A 19,885-nucleotide genomic window follows, 5' to 3' on the forward strand; every position below is an offset into this window, starting at 1 on the left:
AATCTGTCCAGTTGGAACAAATTTGAAATTCCTCATAAGAGAAAAACTCAAGGCTGAAAATAATTATCCAGAAGTGAGTAACAATAAGAACACTATAATTAAGCCAGAGATGAGTGACGAGAGGAAAATTTAGAAAACATTTGTTTTCTTATTAGAGAGCATCATCAAAGGCTGCAAGTAAAGAACTAAGCATTCTATTCAAGGGGCCATGAAAGAAGAACAATAATCAAAATTTACAAGCTAAAGGAATTAATTAAAAAAAACAGTAGAAATACATGAACTAGAAAATAAAAGAACCATCAAAACCAAAAAAATATAGTTCTTTTAAAAACCAATTTTTAGGAGAGAGCCAACTTTTCATTCGTCTGATCAAGGTCAAAAGAAAAGATACCACAAATAAGATTAGGAACAATGGCCTGGCTGGTGTGGCTCAGGGGATTGAGTGCAGGCCTGCAAACCAAAGAGTCAGCGGTTCAATTCCCAGTCAGGGCACGTGCCTGGGTTGCAGGCCTGGTCCCCAGTTGGGGGCACGTGAGAGGCAACCACACATTGATGTTTCTCTCCCTCTCTTTCTGCTTCCCTTCCCCTCTCTCTAAAAATAAATAAATAAAATCTTTAAAAGAAAAGATTGGGAACAATTATAGGTATAAATATGGCAGATAGAGATTTTTAATTAGTAGAATGTGATGTGAAATTCCTATGTCATGTATTTGAAAATCTGGACACATGGATGATCTTATAGGAAAACTAAACTACCAAAATTCACTCCAGGAGAAATACAAAACCTGAAAAGATCGAACCTTTGAAAGGGTCACCACGTCTGGTCAGCTTGATTAATCAGCTCCGCCAATATTTTTAAAAACAGGAACTGTTTCAGAGCACAGCAAAAGACAGTTTCCTGCCCCAGTCTAAAAACCAGCATAATTCTGATACCCAAACGGAACTCAGACAGCATACAAGCACAGCAACTGTGTAGTTCCATCCGGCTTCCCACAAAAAGATGCAAAACCACACATCAACTATTAACACCTGAAAGCAGCAAGGTATTAAAAGAATAAAACTCTTAACCAAACAGAATGTGTCCCAAGCATGGAGGAACACAATTGCAGATGCTAGGAAACGATCGTTGTGATTTATTGCATGGAACAGATTAAATAGTAAAATTGAAAAATAATATCCTCATCTCCACAGATGTTTTTTAAAAGCATGTAATACGATTCAACATCAAACCTCTCGGTGATCCAGGAGTATTAAAATGCCCTTAATTTAATAAAGGATAATATAGGGAACCTACCAAACACATCGGCCAATAGTATGAAAATGTGACTGTGGAAGTCAGAAAAAAATAACAAAACCAATAAATCACCACTATCTCATATTCATCAAGAATCCCTCGATACTGATATAGTCATGAGAAAGAAAAAAGAGTTATTAAGATTGAAGAGATAAAACCCACCATTAGATTTACAGATAGCTTTTACTTACACCTGCCTAGAAAAGGCAGGAGATAAAAAAAATAATAGCACCTACAGAATTCATTCAGGTGGCTAGATACAAAACAAAAACAAAAAACACCAACACATAAAAATCAATAGTTTTCCCACATCCATCTCAATAACAATCAATTAGAAATCTAATCTTTAAAAAAATCAAGCTAGGTATAAACCTAAGAAGAAATGTATACGGTCGGTATGAAGACAGTAAGAAAACTTTTAAAAATGATGTCAGAGAAGACCTCAAGAAATAAAAACATAACCATGTTCCCGAGTGAGAAGGCTCAATATTGTAAAGGTGTCCATTCGCCCCGATTAATCTATAATTTCCATGCAACCCCCATCAAAACCCCAAAGGGAATTTTTACGGAACTTGACAAGCAGATTCTCAAGTTCATCTGAAAGAAACAATGAGCTCGAAGAGCCAAGAAATGTTTGAAAAAGAACCAGAAGAGGAAATTTGTCCTATCACTTTATCCGAACCAAAAAAACCCCCCTCTTAAGCTGTCATATTTAAGAGTGAGTTACTGCTTAGGGCTGAAACACAGCAGGCTAATGAGACGTGATGCAGGATCCCGTATACATAGGGGGATTAGTATGTGATAAGGTTGCGTGTGGAAATCACTAGTCATCTGGGGGAAAATAAACTTGGATTTCTCCTTCACATCATTCACAGTAACAAATTCCATGTGGATTAAATAGCTAAACACAAAAGACAAAACCATAAAAGTTTTAAGATGGGCTATGCTTCTAAAACCGAGTTTTCGGAGGAAAGAAGAGAGGATGGATTTATTATCTTGGGCTTTATACCCAGGGGGCATAAAGAGAAGTTCACACAGCTGTCACCATAAACAATTTAAAATAGATGTTTATTGAACTATCTAGTAAAGGGGTACAAATCAACAGTGGACAGCTCTCAAACTTACAAAAAAATGAAAGTTCCCTAACATGAACGGGACTTGCATTAAAACCCATAGGTGTAGCCCACTGTCCTCTCTGAAAAGGACAAGGGTGGCCGTGTTTCTGTAATCACTTCTGCACAAAGCAGGTCGTGCACCCCAGGGCCATGGGATTGGGTATGTGTTTGGGAGACTTTATTTCTTTGCTGCGCTCCATTGCTTTTACAGCAAAAATACAAACAAAAAATGAAAAGGAAAGCCGCCTAAGTGTCCATGATTTTAGAAATGGGGAGTTCTCACCAGGAATTATGCAGACGCGCCATCTTTCTAAGAACAGGCAGTTTTTTTTGGGGGGGCGCAGGGTTTGTCGGAGGAGACCCGGTGAGGGGCAGGCATCTCTGCCCCGCCCCACGTGGCCAGCGTGCAATGAATGAATGAACGCTAATTCACCAGGTCAGGGGGAGGAAATCTCTCAGAGCTAGTGAACTGGCAGAAAAGAAAACTCCAGGCCCACGCACCAAGTTCAAGGTGCCTGTGGCCCAGCTCACTCGCCTGCTCCTCCGCCCCGTGGGTCTCCGCGTCTTCCTGTCTTAGAGAGCAAGGTCCTGCCTCCTCTCGGGCCGGTGGCTGATCACAGCCAGAGAGTGACTAGCATGATACCCTACCCAAAGATGCTGCAAGAAATGAGGGGGGAAAGGGGCATGCCAAGGCCTAGAAAATGGTGAGAAGGATAAACAAACGTTTCTCCATAAAGCCCAAAGTTTAGTGAAGGTACGAATTCTCTCTGGAGCAAGAGCTCAGAAGAGGTGCAAGGGTTCAGTGAAGAGAGACCCAAGGTGTGTTCTTCCTAAGGGGAAAAACAATCGAACAATTTTAGGAATAAAAGCCCCATTGGACAAGCTGTCAGAGACGCGCAGGGCAGGCTTGAGAAGAATTGAGGGAAAATCAAATGGAAAAACAAAACAAAACCCAAACAAACCCCAAAGGTAAATAGGATTCAAAAGGGTTCTAGAAGTCATGAAATAGAAATCTAATATATCTCTCAGTGGTGAGAGATATAGGAAGAATAGAATGGGACATGGAATCATAACTATTCACAGCCACAATAGCTAAACACCAAAGAAAAAAAGTTCAGAAGAAAATTTGCCTGAAATTAAAAAAAAAAAGATAATTTCAAGTGTACTGAATCCCAGCAGTTCCAAAAGAAGGCTCCCCCAGAGGTGGCCCAGCAAAGCTATCGGACTTGAACAATAAAGGGACGATTCTATTCGAGCCAAAAAGTCACGTCACAGATACGGGACCGAAATCGGGCTGGCCTCAGGCTTTTCCGAGCAGCACTGAATCCAGAGGGCGGAGGGGTTACCCGGCTCTGTAAGACTGTACCAGACGACACAGGTGTCCTGCAGGTGTGAAGGCAGCCTTTGGACTTTCGGAAAGAACTCAGAGAATACAGGACCCGTCAGCCTTCCTTGAAAAAGTTACCGAGGGATGTACTCCAGCGAGTGAAGGGGCGAGTCCACATAAACGGTCCAAGGATGAAAAGGCTGTGCTGCAGGGATGGAGAGTCCAGACAGAGCGACTCTCAGCATCGCTGCGGCCCACGGTCCATCCTGAACCCCAACAAGGTGACAGCAAGCACACAGAGGGAGAGGCTGGGACTCAGGTGCAGGCATGAAGAGGCGAGAGGACACTCAGGTGCTAATTACCTAGCATGGGAAACATATTCAAAACAAAATCCAACAATGCAGTCACCCTGGCCTCCTCAAGGTTTTTTATAAGCCCAGGACTTTTATTTTAAAGATAATCTTAAAAGAATATGTGAAAAAAAAACCCCACCTCATCAGAATGAAATATTTATGTGAAATTCAGCAATGCATCCCTTTCAATGGATGTTGCTTCTGTTGGGCTCACATAAATCAAGCAAATTGAGCCAGAAACGAAACGTGAAACCCGTGAATAAAATGAAACATGAAATTACATCTGAAGTTCAGCAATTACACAGTTGGAGTTAGCTTCTCTTAAGTTTTCCTGGAATTAGACAATGTGTTTTTACTAAAAACAAGCTGAGTATGATCAAATGTTCATAAAATAATATCCAGCCAGCCAGCCAGCCAGCCAGCCATCTGTGGATATGGTTTAAAGATTTCTGCGAGCGTAAAGGTTAAGAAATGGGACCTGGAGTCCATCTGGTTTGATGCCGGGCAAGTTACTTCACCGCCCTGGCCCTCATCTGCAAAATGGGGGCAACGGCAGGGTGTCGGGGTGCCCAACCTTGGGGCACCTCTGGGCCACACTGGAAGAAGAACAGTTGTCTTGGGCCACACGTTCCATAGATTGCAACATGTAATCACCGAAAAATCTCACCATGTTTTAAGTAATTTGCGATTTTGTGTTGGGCCACTTTGCCACCCTGGGCTGCATGCGGTCCGCAGGCCGCAGGTTGGACACTCCTGTGACATAGTGTTTTGTGAAGACACAGAGGCCTCAGGTGAGTCCTGTTTTCTCACAGACAGTCAGAACTGGTCAGTCCTGTTTGCACCAGGACCTAGATGGTTCTACGTTCTAGATGGTTCTACGTTCTAGATGGTTCTATGTTCTAGATGGCTCCACGTTCTTCCTTGTACTCTTCTGAACTTCGATAAAAAAACATGACACATATTTTAGAGTTCCCTTAAACCTCTAATTTGGTACCGGGTGCAGAACCAGTACTGCTTTCGTCTGATTTCATCATTTTATGTGACAGAACATACAACACATGCAATGGTACCAAGAAAGGCTGGTAGAAAATGATTACTCCCATTGCATAAATAGACAGTCAGGTTTTCCGCAGCCCATTGGTGGTGGATTTTAAACCACTCCCACAACTTCTCCAAAACCCTTCGGTTCAGAAGGTGCAGCCTAACTTCTCTCTCCCTTGAGTGTGTGTTAGACGGAATAATCCATTTCCGAGAAAACGGGAGTCTGACTGAGGTGATAGTTTGTGACTTCGCAAACCAGGCCATAAAAACATTGCTGTGTGCTCCTGTGCTCGCTCTTGAACTTGCCTGTAACGAGGGAAATTAGCTCTCGTGTTATGGGGGACCCCCAAGCACCCCATGCACTGGTTCTCATGGTCCTCACCATGCCAAGGCCTCCAGCCAACAGCCAAACAGCTGACCCATCTTGGAAGCTGATCCTCTGCCCCACTCAGGCTGAGTCAGAGGACAGCCACGCCCAACAGCTTGACAGCTGCCTCATCCATGACCTTGAGCCAGAACCCCTCAGCTGAGCCACTGCCGGGGCCAAGTGACAAATGCTTCTTGTTTTCAGCAGCTGCGTTTTGGAATAACAGTTCCGCAGGAACAGATAACAAATACACCAAAGGAATGTAAGCCACGAGTTTTAGTCCTAATAATGGCAGAGTGGCTTCTATCATGCTAACTCTTCTAAAGATGGTAGTTTATGAACTCTGGACAAAATGTCAATTTTAAAAAGTTTTTTTAAAAAAACACACCTTTGTAAGATCATTGGGAAGCAATTGGAAGAAGGTATAAGCAGGTAGGGGATTCTGTTCTTGAAAGAAAGGAACCACACTGGGTATGATTGGAGAACCCATGGTTTTCCTCTGAGGGAACTCCTTGTTTTGCCTGGTACTGAGAGGCCAGAACTCGAGTAGGAACGTGCAGCCTTATTCTCCTGGGGAGGCATGGGGCGGGTTTTAGGACTGGCAGAGCAGCTGGAAAGGGAGAGAAATCCCAGGAGGAAGAGAGTCGCAGAAGGGGACACAGACACTCCCCCAAACACTTGGTTGACCCATGAACTAAACGAGTTTGGGCAAGAGTCTGAGAAGTCCGGGAGGAAAAGAATCGCTGGAGGCTGAATGAGCTGGGCAGGTATTTCAGTCAATTCGGAGTCTGAGTCTCACCGAGTGAGAGATCTTGGTGAACACGTCATTCTTTCCATTGAAATGCCAGTAGGGCGATGACCTAAGAATAAAGGCTATGTGCTTGCACTGAAGGATTTTCCATAAGGCAAAGGACAAGCCAGAAAGAGATCATTAAAAATGAATAATCAAGCCCCTGAAAGCTCAAAATTGAACTGACTGCTAGAACAAAACTCGATAGTACTCACAGATAACAGAATCCAGAGTCTCTACATGTAGCATAACAATGGCTAGTGTATAATAAAAAATTACTAGACATATGCAAAGGAAAAAGAGTATGTGACCCACTGTAAAAAGAAAAAAATAGAAACATACCTACAAATGACATAGATATTGGAACTACTGCAAAATATTTTAATATAACTCATAAATATGTTACAGAGCCTAAAATGAAAGACAGCTATATTGAGTGAAGAGAAAGGGAACCTCAGGAAAGATTTGGAAACAGCAGAAAAGAACCAAATGGAAATCATAGGACAAAAAAAAAAATCACAGTATCTGAAAGTTTAAAAAAACCAATGGATAAAATTAACAGATTGGAAACAACAAAATAATAAAGGATCAGTGAGCCTGAAGTGCAATACAAATCACACAGAGAAAAAAAAGGATCTAAAAAAGTAAATATTACAGCCTCCGTAGCTAACAACTATAATTGGTGCCCAAAGAGAGAAAAAAAATATTTGAAGAGATATTGACAGAAATGTTTCCAAATTTCATTTAGAGAAACAAAAAAGAACAACACAGTAGGAGGCACAACAAACCTCAAACTGGATAAGTATGAAGAAAGTCAACCAAAGGCCAGATTTTAAAAACATGTTAGAAGAGCAGGCAGAGAGACAGTCACATCATATAAAGGGGAACAAGTAAGAAGGACATCTGACTCGTTGCCGGAAACAATGACTGCCAGGAGACAATGGAAAACATTTTTAAGGTGCTGGGAAAAAAACACATGCCACACTTGAATTCATGTCCAGCAAAATGTCTCTCAAAATAAAGATAAAATAAAGGCACATTGATATAAAAGCTGGGATCATTTCTTACCAGCATACCTGCACTTCAAGAAACACTAGAAGAGATTTTCAGACCGAAAGAAAAATGGAAAGCAGATGGAAATCGAAGCTCGAAAGTACCCAAGAGCACTGGGAATGGGAACTGTGCAGGCAAGAGTATTTCTCTTCATTTAAAAAGTCCACTGTTTAAAGCAAGGACAGGGATGCATTGTAGGTTTGCAACATGCGAGTAACCCTGCAAACACAACGGCGCAAAGGATGAGTGTGAGGGTGGACTTGAATACTCTGTTTCAGGTTCATACATGACACATGCATCTATTACCCAGATAGACTAGGTAAGTGAGGATATGCCCTTCAATCTCCTGAGCAACTACTTAAAAATAAATATACTGCCCTGGCTGGTGTAGCTCAGTGGATTGAGCACGGGCTGTGAACCAAAGGGTCGCCAGTTCGATTCCCAGTCAGGGCACATGCCTGGGTTGCAGGCTAGGTCCCTAGTAGGGACCATGTGAGAGGCAACCACACATGATGTTTCTCTTCCTCTCTCCTTCCCTTCCCCTCTTTCTAAAAATAAATTTAAAAATAATAATAATAAATAAATAAATATACCAAGGGTTGGCTCCTGGTCAGCTCCAGGAACTCATCAGAGAAATTCTCCGCTGTGTGCTGTGTTACACTAAGGGTCACCCTGCCCCAGGTGGTGGGGGGAGGGGCTCAGAGGGGTGACTCCCTCTGTGGAGGGGAAGACGCTGGGCACAGCAGCTTTGGGGACGTGGCTGTCACAGGTTCCCTGGGTCAAGCCAGCCTCAACCTCCACACTTGCCTCTCCGTGGCCAGCCCCACCCGTGGTCCCTGTCCCTGTGGGGCAGGCTGCTACTGTGTGTCCAGCCCGTCCTCCATTCCCAGCTGCACCCTCCCGTGTCAAAATCACGAGCCCTCACTGTGGGCCTGTCCCGCCTGCCACTCCCCGTCTGCCTCTGTCCTTTCAGCACTTGGTCCTCTACTCTCTCCTGTCAGCACCCTTTGAGGATGTGCTGAGCTCCCAGAGGCCCCAAATGGTGCCTGTGGCCCCTTCCTTCTTCCCCTCGGTGGCCAGCACAGTAGGGCGCGTGCAGTTCATGCTCAAATATATGCAATGCATTAATTTTAAAAGAGATTCCTCTTCCAGGGACCTGGGAAACTTGGGTGGACAATCCTGTAGTGAGCGTGCAGCAAATCTGGCGAGAACACGCCATGTTCACCATGCGCCTTCTCAGGAGGCTCTGCAGTTTCGGGACTCCCTCTACTCCAGCACTGGCAGACTGCCAGCGGTTGCCACGCTCCCTGGGGATCTTGTTATAAAGCAGATTCTGACTCAGTGGGTCTGGGGAGCCTGCCTTTCTAACAGCTCCCCGGTGATGTCACCGCTGCCCGGCCAGGGACTTTGGGGAGCAAGGCTCAGACAACCCCAACGTGGGGGTCCACTTCTCACTCAGAGCAATGTTGTTTGTAGTTTGCCTCTGAGAGTTTCAGCAGCGGGGGCAGGGCGGCTCAGAGGGCCCTGCAGACTTAGCCCTGAGTTCATGCTTTCGCAAACGACAAACGACTTCGTCGTCACAACAGATCTGGGGAGGCAGCGGCATCGTTGCCATCCTTCCCAGATGGGGGAAGGAACCCAGGCTCAGAGACATTGTGTTGGTTGCCCAAGGACACACAGCCAGCGGGTGGTGGGAATGAGACGGGTCCCCGGGTCAGCCTGGCCCTGCAGCTCACAGGGAGACTTCTTGGGCGGCTTTGTTCACAGGGAGCCCCAGGGGGAACATACACATCTCCATGGAAAAGAACTTTAATGAGATGCATGGCCACGTGACAGGCTCTCCTCATTGGCTCTGTAGGGCAGACACACCCCCGGCGGCTCACGCTGCCACAGAACGACACATCCCAGCCACTTCGGAGATTTCCAAGGGAAAGGGCAGGCAGCGTTCCAGTGACATCCAAGCTGGGGAATTGCTTTTCAGAACTCAAGTTCTCCAAAGAGCGGCTGGCCCAGGGAGCCCCTGGCCCCACCTCCCCACTGTGCCCTGCGCCTAGTACAGCCGAGGGGCTACCGCCAGCCCGCAAGGGCAGAGCAGCAGCGAAGGCCATGTCCTGGGCAGGGGGCCCCCCCGGCACGGCCACCGGAGTGCACACGAGCGACTTCCAGCTGAGAGACGGTCCCAGGGGAGCCTGAGCTCAGATGGGCCCGCTGAGGACCGTTCACACCCCAGCGCACACCTGCACAGTCCCCGGGTCAGCCATGTGCACCTAACCGGCTCAGCAGGGCGCCCGGTGACAGTCTGCCAGCGCGAGCTGTCACACTGCCAGGCTCGGGTGGGGGACAGGGGGACAGGGAGACTCGGGGCGCTCTGCGGCGAAGCCCCATCCGGGCATGGGAAGCGTGACTCACAAACAGAGAAGCTGAACGACAGAGCCAGAGGCTGCTGGGGTCAGGGGCCTGGAAGGGCTGAACCCCCCTGGCGAATGGGGGCATGGGGACTGAGACCCGGGGGGAGGGGGGAGGGGGTGGGGGCAGGAGCAGCTAGATTTGGGCAGTGCTTCATGGAGCAGAGCTGGGGTCGGGGCACAGCTGGCCAGGCCACAGCCACAGGTGCACTGAGCCCAATGGAGAGGCAGGGAGAGGCTCTGGGGGTCATGAGAACGTGACAAGCCCTGGCGTGTGTGGTGGACACGGTGACAAAATTCCTGTGACCACCGCTGAGGGGCAGGGGAAGGACAAGGGTGCCGGCAGGCCTGAGCGGGAGCTGGGACCTGGGCAAAGCCTCAGTCTGTAAACTCCGTGGGGAGAGTGGCAGATCCACGGCGGGACAGTGAGGAGGAGGAGGGAGCCCACGAGGCCTTTTAGAAGCTGTCTGGGGGACAGAGGGGACACAGTGGCCAGACTGGCAGGACCACAAGTACAAGAGAGGGTGCCTTTCTCATGGGACCCGTGCAGGCTTCTCGGGCAAAACTGTGAGCAAGCCCTCTGCCTCCAGGCCCCGTCACTGTGGGCCGGGGGCCGCCTGGCTGTGTGGCTCAGGGGGCCAGAGGCTCTGCACCCCGGGGTGTGACACAGCCAGCCAGGGCCCATGAGGGTGCAGTGGCTGGAACGTGCAGAAAGGGACACCCCCACTGCCCTCCCAGGCCCCTGAGCTTCCAGGCTGCGCACCCACCCTGGGCCTTACCTCCGATCTTCGCGTTGTACGCGATGCCCACGATGCAGCAGGTGTTGTTGGCTGAGGCAGCAACTTCCCCCGCACAACGCGTCCCGTGCCTGAAACCGAGGGAGAAGGACGTGAGGGCTCCGCCCAGCCGTTCTGGTGAATCGGTATATCACTTGGGTCTTCCGCCAGAAGCCTCCATTGTATCCCTATGCCCAGGAATGACACAAAAGCCTGTTTCCTGCCCCTCCTGTCCCCATAACCCCAGGCGGGAGCATCATGCCAGGCTTTGCACGGCCCTGGGCAGCCCTGACCCTTCCACGCCTGCAAGCCGGCAAGGCCTTCCTGCCACCTTGAAAATGGCTCAGTGGGTTGACAGTCACCTCGTAAAGGGAAAGGTCACGGGTTCGGTTCCTGGTCAAAGCACATGCCTGGGTCCCTGGTTGGGGCCCATGCAGAAGGCAACCGAGGGATGTTTCTCTCCCTTTCTCCCTCCCTTCCCCTCTTCCTGAAACTAAATAAATAAAATCTTAAAAAAAGAAAGAAAGAAAATGGTAAGCACTTCCTCAGGTCATCTGTTTCTACACACCCCACGTCGGACTGGGGGCTCCTACCCCCAAGGCTGGCTCCCCCCTCCTCCCAAACTCTGCACCCCTCCGACTGACAACACCTTGCTTGGCACGAACAGGTGCAGCACCCACACCTGCCGGGCAGACAGGAGGGAAGGCAGAACAAAAGGAGATCTCCCATGTGGGGCCGGGTGCACCTTCCACGCCCCGGCCCCGCCTCGAGCGGCCCTCCCGTCCTCTGCACCCCATGAAGCAGGAGCTGAAGAAAAACGCTCTCCAATCGAACGCCCAGCAGCAGCCGAGGGGGCTCTGAAGAAATGACCAGAAAAACAAATTGCTTTCCTCGGGAACGACCCCATTTTCCAGTGAGCCGCGGGCGGGTCAATTCCTCCAGCGGAGGCCAGCACACCGGCAGGTTTAAACAGCGTCTCTTTGAGAAGCAGCCCCGGGGGATCTCCCGCATGGATGTCAATCTAAAACCACCTTTAAAAATAGCCCTGGCCTGCGCGTTAGCCCCTGGCAGGGACTCATCTGTGGTCCTCCTCCTCCTCCTCCTCCTCCGGGCCCGAAGCAGGCACGGCCGGGGCTGGTCACGAAGGCAGGCACGGAGCTCAGCGCCTCACCCAGGATTAATCCTGCCCTTCAAGGGTCACCGCCTGGTTTCTGGATCATTTGTCGCTGCCCTGTGGCCGTGCGGCTGGGACACGAGGCGCCCCGCACCCCCAGCACGCTCCCTGCTGCATGGGAAGGGCACCTTGGGACGTGAGGCAGGCACAGCAGCCCCAGCAGCCCCCGGCCAGGCCTCTGCAGGTCCCGGAGCTCTGCAGCCCGTGGTGGTGACCACAGCGGCCAGCCGAGCCTTCCTGCGCAGCAGCACTGTGCAGGCGCCGGTCTCCGAGCCTCAGAACTGAATCCACCGAAAAGTGCGTTGATCGGACGCACCTTGGCTGGCATCATGTCAAGAGCAGGGGAGGAAGAAAGGGCTTTTTATTCTTGGCCTCTACATGTGTTTGGAAGAATGCTCAGTGCTCAGGGCGTGGGGCGTGCTAACAGAGAGAGGACAAGGACACAGCAGATCAAGCCCCAGAACAAGGTTCGAAAAACTGGATTCCACCTCCAGGGCTGCCGGGGTGGGCAGGGTGCAGGTCACCTAGTCTCTCTGGACCCCACCGTCAGCATCTGCAGAGTGACGATGACAGCCCTTGGGGACAGACCACCTGCAGCGTGGTCTTCACCTGGCACCTCGCTGTCCCCACCCCCACCCCTGGGAAGTCATGAGCAGTCTGTCCACGGAAGAGAATCTAGCACCCAGAGATGCTTTTAAAGGGACCCTGCTCACACCCAGCCACTCAGCCAGGGATCGCAGGTGTGGGATCCAAACCCCGATTTCTCCGACATCACTCAGGCCCCTTCTGCCACCCTCATCGGGTCACGTGACCTGTGGGCCCCAACTGGCCAAATGGATGTTTGCCTCAGCCGCTCACGGAGAACATTAGACGCAAGGGTTTTCCTCTTAAAATATTCTGACGAGGCGGGAAACAGGGGCGACGTAGACCCAGCATCCAGGTGTAGCTGAGCAGCAGAAGTGACACTCCTGAGGAAGAGGCTAAGGTCCCAGAGGCTGCCTTGAACCTGGGGGCTGTACTGGCCTGGCCCCTGGCCCCTGGGTGAGCCCCAGACACCTGCCAGACCCCATCCGTGGGGGGGCTGCAGGGCGTGGGCGCGGGGAAGCCAGGACAGGGGGGACCCTGGGACATACTTGTTTTCGTTGCTGGCATCGTAGCGTGGAGACGGGTCGTGGTCGTTCCCATTGACGTCGTAACTTGCGTAGGGATCCTAGGGGATGAAACTTGGTGAGCAGAGAGGCACAGGTACCACAGACCGGCTCTAAATTATTGCCACACCGCTACTGGAACACAGAGAAACACCCCCACTTGCTCCTCCGTCACGGCACCCATCGCCTCCTACATGTGCATATTTTCTTCTTTTCTCCTTTTTCCTTGTTTGTGGAACGTATGGGGCTGACACTGGTCAATAAAATTATATAGGTTTCGGGTGTACAAGTCCGTGAGGCGTCATCTGCATATTGTATCTTACGTTATGTCTTCACTGTGGTAAAATGCACACAGAGCAAAGCTGGCCATCCTAACTGAGGCCAAGTTCACAGTCCTGGGGCCTCAGGGCCTTTGCACCGCTGTGTGGCTGCCCCCACAGACTGTCTATCCACAGGGCACCGTGCGGAGCTGACACTCCGCGCCCGTGAAGCTCTAACTCCCGGTCCTCCCCTCCAGCAGCCCCTGCTGACCACCGTTCTCGGTCCTGTCTCTACGACCACAACGACTCTGGAGCCCGGGAGAAGTGGGGTCAGACAGTGGTCCTTTGTGCCTGGCTTGTTGCACGTAGCACAGCGTCTCCCAGGCTCACCCACGCCCTAGCACGCGTCAGAGTTTCCTGGGTCTTGTATCCCTAATGTGTGTGTGTTGGTGTCTACACCTGTCATCAGAGAATTCCTGTAACTTTATATCTTCCACTGAAAACGTCTGACCGAGGCGCTCTGGCGTTGCCGGCAGAGCCTTTGAGACCGGCATTTTGAAGGGCTGCCTGCCTCTCTGCCTATCGAAGGGATGAGACCCGATCGGACGAGCCGACGTCAGCACCCCACTTCCCGAGACTGTGGAAGGCCCTGATCATGTTCACTCTGTGCCAGGCTGTCTTCTTAACACTCAAGAACCCACTTAACCCTCGCAATGACCCTACGATGCAGCAGTCCCGTGAGTAACCTCATGGGACAGGCGGTGACACTGAGACACAGAGAAGCGAGGCCACCTGCCCCAGGTCCCCGGGCTGCTAAGCCTCAGGGCCAGCACAGGCGCCCGGCTGGTTTAGGGTCCACAGCCTGTGTGTTAACCCTGGTGGGATGCGCTTCTGAGCGTTTTAGAATCCAGTCCTACAAGTATGTGTGACTCCTCAAACATGTGTCCACACCCCCCGGCAAAACCACCCCTTGTTCAGGGCGACAAGTGAAAGTTTGTCTCACAAGCTCCACCTCCCCCCACGGCCCCCCGTATGATTTTCCACTCTGCCCAGTTTAATAAGGGGGACAATTCACTGTGCAGTTCATCTTTACACAGTGTGGGGGCTAGAGTCACTGGCCGCCATGCGGTTGAAAATCCGTGTATAACCTTCCTTTTAAATTTTATTTCATTTATGTATTTGTTTAGCCTCCATCCAGCACCGTTTATCCCCCCCAAGCCCTTCCTCCACCTCCCTCCACTCCCCACGCTCCCCTGAAATCACCACGCTGTTGCCCATATCCGTGAGTTACCCCTCTTTTCTCTGTTCTGTTTGCTCAAGTTGTCTTCCCTCCCCTCCGTGTATAACTTCGGACTCCCCCAGAATGTAACTACTAACAGCCTCCTGATGACTGGAAGCCTTCCCAATTCCATAAACTGCTGATTAACACACATTTTGTAAGTAAGTGTATTATCGTATTTTTTGGACCATAAGACACATGTAGGTTTTAGAGGAGTCAAATAGGAAAACAAATTTTGAAGCAAAAAGTGGGGTAAAATATTTAATAACATAAATAACATAATAGTTCACCAATGTAAATGTGAACAGAACTCAACAGCAGCATTAACAACCATTGTTCCTCCCAAATTTGGGAAGGAAGGGGAAGCAAGGGGAAAAAAAGGTGTGTCTTATAGTCCAAAAAATACGGTATATACTGTATTCTTACAATAAAGTAAGCTAGAGGAAAGAAAGTTCTTCGGAAAGTCACAAAGAAAACACAAGGACAATATTTCCTGAGAAAATAAAATCCGTGTATAAGGGGGACCCGCGCTGTTCCAACCTGAGCCGTGTCTACTTAACGACGAGCAGGTAGGTCTCATCCAACGGGGGACTTACGTAATTGCCGGCCAGGTCGGGGTGATTCTTCTCTATGCCGTCATCCAGGATGGTGACCACCACGTTCTTCCCCGTGTAGCCTCGATTCCACGCCGCCTGCACGTTCATTTCCGACCGGCAGCGAGTACCCTTGTGCCCGCAGTGCTGGAGACACAGAGACACTGGGTCGCTCTCGACCCAGAGCAGACCCCGGGCGCGGCCACGCGGGGGCGCTCTGACGCCCGCGAGCGCGAGGGCAGGCAGCGCCGCCCCTTCTCCCCTCGTTCCAGGACAGCGCAAGCCTTGGGTGTGTGGGGTGGGGGGCTCCCCTCCCGGGGGTGGGGGGCCCAGGGGCTTTTATGTAATTTTTAAAAATTCACAAGAGAGCTGAGGCCGCCCAGAGTGAAAGCGGTGGTTTACACTCAAGGTGCAATACGTGAGTCTGTGGAGTCTGTGTGGAGGGGGCGGGATTAACCTGCCCCCAAAACACGCCCCGCAGCGGAGGGCCCGGGGCCCGACAGGCCACGCCCCACTCACCATGTACCACATGTTGGACCAAAGGGGGTCGATGAAATTCAGGGTGTGGGGGTCACTGTGCGCCTGTCTCTTCACCCTGCGTTTCACTTCTTGCTGTTGGAGCCATTTCACCTGTCAGGGAGAAATGCGGTTACAGTTTATTTTATTATACTTTATTTTATCTATTTATTAGTTTGTATTGAATGTATGGGGCATGACACGGGGTCATAGAATCACATCGGTTTCGGTGTATACCGCTCTGGAACACGTCATCTGTGTGTTGTCTTGTGGGTTCGCCACCCCATCACCATGGTCCCCCCTTTATCCTCCCTGGTCAGCACCATCATCACCCACAAGGCCGTCCTCTGTGTCAATGAGTTTCTTTCTTTGTTTTCTTAATCCCTTCACCTTTTCCCGCCCAGCTCCGCAGCCCTCCCCACCCCCACAACCTATTCTAAAAGCGCTCTCCTGATTTTAGGAGGTGGCTTTCTCATGAAGGTCCGTGTCCTAGCAGATGCCTGCGAGGGGACATTCCCAGGGGACATTTCCACTTCAAAGCCACCACTTTGGTGGAAAGATGAGAACTCATCTGTGTATGTGGTGGGGACAACAGGGCCACTCTGGACTGTGAGATAATGCCACTAAAAAAAGAGAGAGAGAAAAGACCTCGTGACACTGTCCGCTGCTTGCTGACCCTGCTCACCGGAATTGAAAGGAATAACGAGAGAGGAGAGAAACCAGTCAAGCAGAAGTCAGAAGTCAGAAGTCAGAGGCAAGGTGTTTTCCAGTGAGGACAGGAATAAGTAAACTTGGATAATCCACCTTTTGGGATTTTTAGCAGCCACTGGAAACAGGATACCGAAACATACATCGAGAACATCCTGGAAAGGGAAACAGCAAAATACTAATAGTGGCAATTCCTTACTGGTGACATTACGAATTTTAAAATGTAAAAATTACTTGCAGGGTTTTATCCATTTCTGTAAACCAGAATGATCTGCCTTCACAACCACGGAAAAACATTTGAGGGGCAGAATAAAGGATATTTAAGGGCAGGAACCCAGGGGCCGAGCTGCTTGGATTCTACACCCAGCTTCACACCGACCAGCTGTGACTCAAGCAGCTCATCTCCCCGGGCTGGCCTCGGTTTGTCCATCTGTACAATGGGTCACTGTGCATTGTCATAAGGGGGCACTGGTGCAAAGACCAGCATATATTACACACTTACATCAGTGCCTGGTACAGGGCTGTACTAATTGTGGGTGTGTGTGTAAGAGAATTTCAAGCTGGGAGAGTATTTTTCCACTTTGAATAGGTAAGGGGTAGGTGAACAATTCCCTTATCCTGGGGCAGGTGAAGGGAGGGGGGATGGGAACCTCTAGGGGGAGGGAGGCAGTGAGGGTCAGAGTGACCTGGAGGCCACCAAAGGCTGGTGACCCCAGACCATGCCCCATGGCCATCCCAGCTGCCAGTAGGGATGTAGGGGACACCCCATGCAGAAAATACAGGCACAGCCAGGGCTGAAGGGGAAGGTGGCTGCTCAGAGCTCTCAGCCTCGCCTTCCCCACATCGTCCTGAGGGAGGACAGCCCCAGACACGGCCCCTGGTGGGGACCGACCTCCACGGCCCCTCTGCTCTTCAACAGGACAGAAGGCTCAGACGGAAGTGTGGCCACCTGTCCCACCACCCACGTGTCCAGAAAATGCCAGCAGATCAGGTTCCTCAGACGCACCACAAAGAGCTCAAAAGCAGTTTCGGATCCGGCCCCAACACGAGCCTCGGCCCCAAGGCCTCGTTCATTGATAATCACCATCGATTGACAGATCCGTCCGTGGGAAACAAAACCATTCAGCGAGATATTTTGTGCCTCACACCCTCCGATGGTGTTTTGCGAGTTCCCCGTATATGGCCGTCTGAACTAGAAAGCTTTTGCTTGGTATACAACACCCGGGACAGTATTTCTGCATCTGCTAAGCACGCTGCTACAGAACAGGGCAGTGCGTCAGTTGCTAATGGCGCCACGCCCCCTGGCACATTCTCCGCCCCCTCCCCGCGCCCCCCTCCTCCCTGTCCGTCTTGTCCCGGGATCTCACCTCACGTCTCCCCAACACCCAGGCCTTCCGACTGCTCTGCCCGCTAGGCGACACTCCCTGTTCAGAGAAGACGGGGAACTCTCCTCTTCAAAGCTCGAGGGCGTGACTCTCCCCCAGTCAGTTAGGTGGCGTGGGGAAGCATGTTGCCAGAAGTCACAAAGTCATCCCTGAGGGGGATGAAGGAGTGTGGAGCTCCTGGCGCCCCCCTCACAGCTGGGCTCTGGGGCGAAACTCAATGTGAACACACCGTTCTGAGGGAGGGGGTGTGGTGTGGGGTCCCCAGCAGAAGTTGGGGCTCCCCCTCTGGTGGGGGCTCCGGGGCAGCCCGCTCCCCATGACAGACAACTACAAAGACATTTTTTTAAAAAGACTTGACAATTTTAAAAGAGATTTTAATAGTTTGTTCTTAGAGAGCAAGGGAGGGAGGGAGAGCGAGAGAGAAACATGGATCGGTTGCCTCTCGCAGGTGCCCCAACTGGGGGCCGAACCCACAACCCAGGCATGTGCCCGGACCAGGAATCAAACCAGCGACCTTTCACTTTGAAGGCCCATGCCCTGCCCACTGAACCACACCAGCTGGGGCTCCGTTAAGCATCTTGAGATGAGATCCTGCTGGACAACCTGAGTGTGGCTTAAGGCTAACGACAGTGTCCTCCTAAAAGAAAGGCGGATAGAGATTGGAGACGCTGAAGGAGAAGCTCTCCCTGTGGACGGGGAGACAGGGACTGGAGGGATGCAGCCACAAGCTAAGGAGAGCCCAGGACCACCAGAAGCCAGAGGAGGCAGGGACGGACCCTCCCCAGAGCCCTCACGGGGGCCGGTGTCCCACAATCCTTGCGTTCAGACGCCTGGACTCCAGAACGGTCAGACAACGCGTCTCTGCCACCCGTAGCCGCCCAGCCTGTGGTTGTTTGCGCTGGAGGCCTAGGAGACGGATATAGGTTTAAATCACAGCCTGAGCCAGGGCCGAGGTTTTAAATGGCTTATGTGACCACGACACCCTTGGAGACGGCGTCTCCCGTGGTTGTGGTCGGCGCGGAATGGGTGCTGGACACGGCGGCCCGTCCCGGATGCTCCCTGCCCTTGCCACTCCCACAGGCCAAGCGCTGTGCCGGGTGAGACAGGGGCCGTGAGCGGGATGCAGACGGGACCCTGCCCAGGCTCCTGGTGTCCAGGGGGAAGACGAATGTTACTAATGTCACCCGTCCAGAACAGACACGTACGACTGCTGGAAAGAGGGTGTCAAGCCGAGGACTCCAAGCCAGGTGCCTGGTGGCAGAGCTGGATGAGCCCGGCCGGGAGGGCGTGGGGAATGGAGACCGTGGGGAAGGGGAAGGAGCGAACGTCACCCGTCACCCGAGGAGGAGGAGACACAGGGGAGCCGGACCAAGGACGGACTGGGAGGTGGGGTAGGACACCCCAGGGGACAATGACACCGTCACACTCGTACTGCGCAGCGTCCCTAAGGAGGGTGGAGAGTCGACTTGGGGGGCGAGGATGCCCGCAGCAAGCCGGTGAGGGAGGGCGGAAGCTTGGGTCAGGGGAAGCTGACCGGTGGTGGGACAAGCGTGGGGGGAGGGGGGCTGCTGCTCGGGTCACAGGGTGCAGAGACAGGGTCAGAGGTGGCGCCTCGCGCCTAGGATACGTTGACTCTGCGATGGCGTGGAAGTGGGACTGCCAGTCATGCTGGGGAAGCAGTAACCCATCGGCTTTGAAAGCACAGTCCGAACTCAAACTCTTCACCCCTTCCCGATAGCCACGATGCCACCAGCCCCCGTTGGGGCAGAGCTGAAAGCATGAAGAGCCAGACGGGAGTCTCCCCGGCCCCACGTGGGCAAGCCCCTCGGTCTCTGGGCCGCAGCTCTGGCCTGCCCCTCCCCCGGCCGGGGCGCACAGTTCACCCACCCCACGATCAGACTGGTCACTTACAGTCTCTGGGCCTGTCCTTGCCAGGAAGGCCTTGTCTGTTTGCATTCCCGAGGGTTCTCGCACACAGAAGTGTCCAATCCAAGCCCAGCTGTGGTCAATGGAAACATCAGCCTCAACATTGCATCACCGCTGGACAGAAACCTGAGCTTTGATTACACTCTGGGGGCGAAGTCCCTTCCTCCCAAACACAGCGCTGCGGCCCTGGGGCTGCAGGTCCTTCCCCGACCTCTGAGAACCGCGGCGTGAACACAAGACCTCAGACCGAAGGCAGCCACCGAGGCCCCGAAGGAGCCACCGAGGGCACCGCCTGATGACATCTTTCTCTTTCTATTTCTGTCATCGATCTGGCCGAGACGCGAAGGGCGGGGAAGGGCTGGGCCAGAGTCATCA

The 19,885-nt window shown here is 51.6% G+C and overlaps 1 protein-coding gene across 2 annotated transcripts in view; it reads right to left on the bottom strand.

Annotated features, from left to right (window-relative positions):
* The window catches only part of PCSK6 (proprotein convertase subtilisin/kexin type 6), a 131,268-nt gene that overhangs the window by 70,255 nt on the left and 41,128 nt on the right, over window positions 1-19,885 (bottom strand). For both annotated transcript variants that reach the window (XM_045824937.1, XM_045824936.1), the window contains exons 3-6: window positions 15,495-15,605; window positions 14,979-15,122; window positions 12,829-12,905; window positions 10,525-10,613 (exon numbers count right to left, since the gene is read on the bottom strand). In XM_045824937.1, the coding sequence (XP_045680893.1) occupies window positions 10,525-10,613; window positions 12,829-12,905; window positions 14,979-15,122; window positions 15,495-15,605 (421 nt within the window). The remainder of the gene's footprint in view (window positions 1-10,524; window positions 10,614-12,828; window positions 12,906-14,978; window positions 15,123-15,494; window positions 15,606-19,885) is intronic.

Source organism: Phyllostomus hastatus, unplaced genomic scaffold (genome assembly GCF_019186645.2).
Source record: "Phyllostomus hastatus isolate PE091 unplaced genomic scaffold, TTU_PhHast_1.1 phas_scaffold_555, whole genome shotgun sequence".
NCBI classification, from domain to species: domain Eukaryota; kingdom Metazoa; phylum Chordata; class Mammalia; order Chiroptera; family Phyllostomidae; genus Phyllostomus; species Phyllostomus hastatus.